At 34.5% G+C, this 6000-nt stretch overlaps 1 protein-coding gene across 5 annotated transcripts in view; it reads right to left on the bottom strand.

Annotated features, from left to right (window-relative positions):
- GRIA2 (glutamate ionotropic receptor AMPA type subunit 2) overlaps positions 1-6000 on the bottom strand; it is an 87563-nt gene that overhangs the window by 6056 nt on the left and 75507 nt on the right. For all 5 annotated transcript variants that reach the window (XR_005626588.1, XM_039699940.1, XM_039699938.1 and 2 more), the window contains exon 13: positions 1-224. This exon is cut by the window's left edge and continues 24 nt beyond it. Coding sequence is in view for 4 of the 5 variants with exons in the window: in XM_039699940.1 (XP_039555874.1) it covers positions 1-224 (224 nt within the window). In the remaining variant the exon portion in view is untranslated. The remainder of the gene's footprint in view (positions 225-6000) is intronic.

Below are 6000 nucleotides of genomic sequence, written 5' to 3'. Positions count from 1 at the left end.
GCGATGCCGTAGCCTTTGGAATCCAAATTCCCACCAACTTTCATGGTGTCACAGGGTTTCCTTTGTTCGATGTACTCATTCATGGTTGACTCCAGCAAGTAGGCATATTTTCCTTTGGACTTCCGTACTCGAGCTACCCCTTCTGCTGTAGTCCTCACAAACACAGATGGCTCTGCACTTTTCATATAGGTCCACATTTTATCAAATACTGCAATTTTAGATCTCTGTGGAGACAATATGAAGCCTAATTAACTAACCTTTATGTGGACAGTAAAAGCACACCTGGGAAAATATGATTATGTCATATTGATTTTTTAGAGAAGTTTATTATCCAACATAGAAAGACAGCAGCACCTAAATTTTCTTTTCCTATTAACATTATGCTGTCACTGTATTTTTTTTCTTGTATTTTTTACATATATGTTAAAGATTTGAAACAAACAATGCTACTTCTGCTTTATGAGAGGTGTGCCAGATAAAAAGGTAAGGTGCTTGTTCAAACTTCAGTAAAATGTTATTCAGGAGTTCCCACTCAAACAAGATGATCTTTTTTTTGCAGCTCTGCAGCTGTGCATTATGCAAATAAGAGGTAAGCTGAAATGTGTCAGTGATACTAGAAAACTTCAGATTGCTCCACAGAGGAAACTAAAATTGCTGTGAAAGCCAAAGGAACATTAATAGTGAGGCACCTGGTCCAAGGCTGTTCTAATACTCCACGTGCCTCTCCAATTCAACTCAACAGCTCAGGGTTTTCCTTCAGAAAGATTTTTACCTAAAGTCTGTTTCTTTTACTTTAACCAATTGGTAGTTATAACTATAATTGGCAGTTTTAACTACCAAGTGATTGTTATTTTTTAACCTGGAAAAAAATAGAGGAAATCAGTTTGCCAGCTAGATGCCACCAGAAAGGAAGCAATGCTATCAAAGAAACAGCAGGTACAACAGGACATATGACAAGTGAAGTTCAGATATTACTGATAATATTTTATGTGCTAATATACCAAATCTATACTATGATAAAATGTATTAGATGCACATCTCAACTAAAACCACTTTATAACATGCATTTCAAAACTGCAATTCTGCTCCAAGATCTATAATGACACCATTTTAATAATGAGTGAATTAAGGATAAAAGCATCAGTAACACCACCAGTAATTTCCCACGGCTTCACTGTTTTTGTGGTACAGCATTAGCATTTTCCCAGACTTACCCTGATCATCATGTCCAGAAATGTAGTCTAGGAAGATTTTGAGGCTCAGATTTCTCCATAGTCTCTGGATGTCTATTAGTATAAAAGGTTCTGGCAGTACCAAGAACCACTAAAAGTTCTCTAACATCTAAATTTTCTAAATATTACCAGAATCTACATATACATTGGCACAGTTGGCTTTTTGCAAGTTCTCTTGCAAACCACTTGTTGCGTGTTTTAATCTGTTGCTCTGTACATACTCAGCATACCCACAGATGCCAAAAGACTTGGATATACTCAGCATAACAGAATGACAGTAAAATAACTGTGTGTTGAAGGCACAGTGAGTTTCTCAGATTCTTGGAACATCTACCATATTGCATTTTTCCAACCCAAAACATCCCCAGACATATGACCCTAAAAACTAGAAGAATCCTAACAAATTGATTGCACCATTTTTGAAGGGGCAGTTCACAAAGTTCATCACTGTGTACTATCAGCTGGGCAGATGAGCAGGAAAAGGTTGCAAGGAACAGGTTTCCCAAAGGGTCAAGTGTTAAGAAGAAACCTCCCACTAGATGGCTCACAGGGTCCTTGCTATAGGGATGAAGGTAGGAATATCTGACCCAGCAATCATGAAACTGAAAATCTGTAAGACATTCTGTAAGAATGTCACCAGATAAGGACACTCAGGGCTGGCCATGACCGTGTAGTCCTCTGCAGCCAGGAACACTGAAAACTTCAGGCTGGAATTCATACAGTTCTGAGTCTCGATGCCTACCTAGTCCTTGGCTTTGTCTAGATTCCTAAAAAATAAGAGCAGTGAGCCATTCTGTAAGGAATATGGGTGACTTCTAGATTTTTTTATATTGCTACACAATATACTTAGTAATACAACGTGTTTTCAGAACTGTGCCATTTTATTCCTTCATTATTTTCAGAATTTGCATTTATTTGAAAGGCAGAGCTGTAGATGAAGATATATGTCAGTGTTAAGAGGCCATCTAGTATTCTGTGTACACACAGGATGCCCCATGTGCAAGTTGGGCTTCCACACTACAAATGCAGTACAAGTTACAGAAACATTCTAGACTGCCATAGAGACTACAAGAATGCGAGAGGATGGAAATGACCTGCATTGCTCTTAATTACTGTGGCTGATTGCTATTGCAAGGTGACACTCAGTGTATGCACGAAATGTTAGCAGCTAATTATAATTTTGGTATTGTAATCAACACCAACATGGCAGTACAAGACCCTAATACTCACAATGAACATTTTTTTGTCCCATTACTAATGACTTCTACAGCCATACACTGATACAAAAATGTCCCAGGAACTGATGCTTTTTTTTTAAAGTATCATGTTCCCACTGTGCATTTTGACTATGAAAATAATATCAACAACAATATAAAATGCATTAAATAAACTGTAAAATTATAAGTATATAATTAATATAGATTAATAAATACTAATAATTATTCCACAGATAATTACAATATATTGGGATAACTTTATTATTATATCTAAAATTTATTTTATTATTATTATTACAGAGTACGCATCCAATTCCAATGTAGAATACTAACTCCATTAAGAACCTAATTAGGAAATTAATTTATGCAAAGCTTTATCAACTTTATTTTGTAGGTCATCAGATAACTTTTCTATTTTGACATTCAAAGACCTATTATCCTTAAAACTGGGGTGCTATAATTAGTATGCCTTTGACAGAAATAGCTCCTCAAGCTACTAACATTCTACTAGATGATGATCTTGTACGCTGGGAGCAGATCTACAATTCTCAAACACGATTTGTGAAACCGTCTTGTTGACCTTCCATACTGAACAAAAGGACAGGAAGTCATAATGTCACCAGTAGCCAGAAAGTGTAAAGAAAGCCAAAATGTGCTTACTCAGTAAATCCAATTAGTCAAATATTAATAGGTCAAAAAACCCACAGAAAATAACTATTTTTTTTCATTTAATTAGCTGAAGATTAAGCACTTTAAAACACCATGTTTATACTGAGTGAATACTTAAGGTAAGTTTAAATAAATGTAAGTTCTAAATTTTGTGAGATATGGATATATTTATTCATAAATAAAAAAATTAGTTAAATCTTGTTAAGATGAAGTTTTATGGCATTTCAGTTTCCATTACTTAATTGAGCTTCCAAAAATATCTGTAATATATTAGGTCTTACTAATAAAAAATCTAAAATATTCTACCTCATTAATTAATTCCCCAAAAGTTTACTTAAAATAATTTTCTCCAGAAATGTGCAGGACAATGACCTTATATAATCATCATATTCTCCATGTGGTTTAAGGAGTTAAGTGACCAAGACTGCTCTTACAAAGGTATGTTCCCAAATAATTTCATTTCCATTAAAATAACTGCTGAAATTACTCCTCCTTTGAGACTTACTAATTTCAGTTTCCTCAGAATTGAAATTCCTTCCTACCATTCAGCATAAAATCAAAGCAGATCACTTCAATGTCATTTCTTTAAAAACTCATATAAATGTCACAAAAAACTAATTTTTACAATTCTGAAATTGAAAAGGAGCTCATTGCACAGGGGGAGGGGGAATAAACTAAATCCCAAAACACAAAAGTGCTTTCTCAAGCTGCCACAAATCTGTGGAGAACTGCAAATGCCGTTCTTGTAGTCTAGAACTATAAACATACTGCCTGGACTGAGGAATGAGAAAGCATTCAAACTACTGCTCTTTTGGTGTAAATACTGCACAGCATGCACAGCTTCAGATGACATTTTAAAGTGTCATTACAGGACAAAAATTACTAGGATTAGTAGAAAAGGATATTGAGATACCAAAACATAGACTATGGAAAAATTATTTTTTTATTTATTATAGATGAGAAGTGGAAAATTCTGATCACTAGAATGATAAAAATGAAACTTCCTAGTTCAAAAGCATTATCCAACAATTTAGGAGCAATAAGAAAATCTGCATAAAACTGGAAACCATCAGTTGGCAAAAAACAAAAGAAACACAGATCTGTCACTATGATCAAAATGGTTACCAGAAACAGTGTGATAGAATTGGGAGAAAATTATTTCCAGAAAAGATAAAGAAATATCAATGCCTTTCTACAAAGCAAACTAAGATCTTGGACAGCAAACAAAGTACACTTCTGCTCCTTCAGGATTAATACATCAAGAAAATAAACAGTGAGAAGAAAAAAATCAACATAATAATTATAAATTACTGTAAAAATTGAGAATAAACGAGTTATAAATACATATAGTCTGGAGAATAAAAGATGTTTCTAACCATAGCAAGCATAATGTGGAAAGAAAAAAAAAAAACACCTGAAAAATAACAAAAAGAGATGCTTTGAGGGAAAAATAAAGTACTGATTACTGCATTCTTTCTTTTAAAATAACTTTCAAAATGGCCTAAATAAATTCTTCTGTGTTCTGCAGATGCAAGGATCTCAAAAAACAAAAGACAAGCGAAAATTAATCACTTGAACCCAGTCTATCACAGAAAAGTACAAGCATTATCTTCAATAATATGCTATTGGGTGCAAAGGCAGTCCTTGCACTAACTCAGTGCTCAGATCTGACTCTCCTCACTATTTCAGCTATGGACCTTTTTCTCCTGTCAAACTAAAGAGCCAGACCCACACTCTCCAGCCACATCTGCTTTGCAGATCCATGAAGTACCAGTCCTACCCCTTCTCTGCCTCTTCAAGTGTCAGCCAGAATCCATGGTAAATATTACAGGATATTTCATGGCTGAGTCTTTCAACTCCTTCACCTCTCAGAGGCTTCTGTGGAGCTAGTCAAAATGAAACTCTGAAAATATATGTTCTATAATTCTTCTACATCTCACACTTCAAAATTTGAGGCTGAGGTATGAGTCATAGTCTTTTACTTCAATTTAATAAAAAAAACAACAAAAAACCAACATGCTTCTTCTCACCAAAGATTTCCTATAGTTTTGTTTTTTTGTTCTTGTAGAAATTTCAGTATGGTTTTTTTCCCCTCCCCTCTTGTAATGCAATTGTTAACATAAACATTTGACAAATTAAAAAATATTTAAAAAGACTTATAAACGTAGAGGCACTGGACTTTGTTGAAGATAACTCAGAAAGACATTGCTATTTTCTTTCGGGCAAAATTTTCTTTGCCTCCCAACAGAAAACACTTTTGCAGGAGAAATGACTCAAGAGGTCTTGTCAGCTCTTACGTTTGTTTCTGGCCTTCCACTGTGTGAGAGGATTTCTCTACAAGATTATAAGGATTGTCATCCTTCCAGCGTGTTTTCAAGGCCAATCTTTTCATTCTGTAAACTCCTGCCTCTTCAGCAAGAATAAGCAACTCTTGAAGAGTTTTCTCATTGAAAAGTAAAGTCTGCTTCTTTGTTATGGAGCAGTTCTGCTGGTTTCATTTTGGCAGAGGATCTATTCTTAAAGGCCACCAAAACAATTACAATGAAACAGATTGGACTGTCCATGTCACACTGCTGGTTGAAAAATCGGTACATATGAAGATATTTTAAATAAAAACTAATGCAGAGAGACAGTAAATTAATCTAGTTATTGCTCTGCACATAATTTTTTTTTTTTCGAGATGCTTAATTACCTTACTTATAGGACTAGTTACAATTCATCTTCTGGAATGGAAAAAGAGGTAGGATGATTGATTTCATCTGTCTACCCAATTTGTACATATCTTTAATGAACAGAGCTAGGCATACAGCAAAAATATGACTGAACCGTAAAAATAATTAACTTTTGTTCTTGTTGTGTCATTTTGGTATTAATTTTCATTA

Source organism: Passer montanus, unplaced genomic scaffold (genome assembly GCF_014805655.1).
Source record: "Passer montanus isolate IOZ18808 unplaced genomic scaffold, ASM1480565v1 scaffold14, whole genome shotgun sequence".
NCBI lineage: Eukaryota > Metazoa > Chordata > Aves > Passeriformes > Passeridae > Passer > Passer montanus.
Note: the sequence above shows the minus strand (reverse complement) of the source record. Positions and strands in the feature narration are given on the sequence as shown.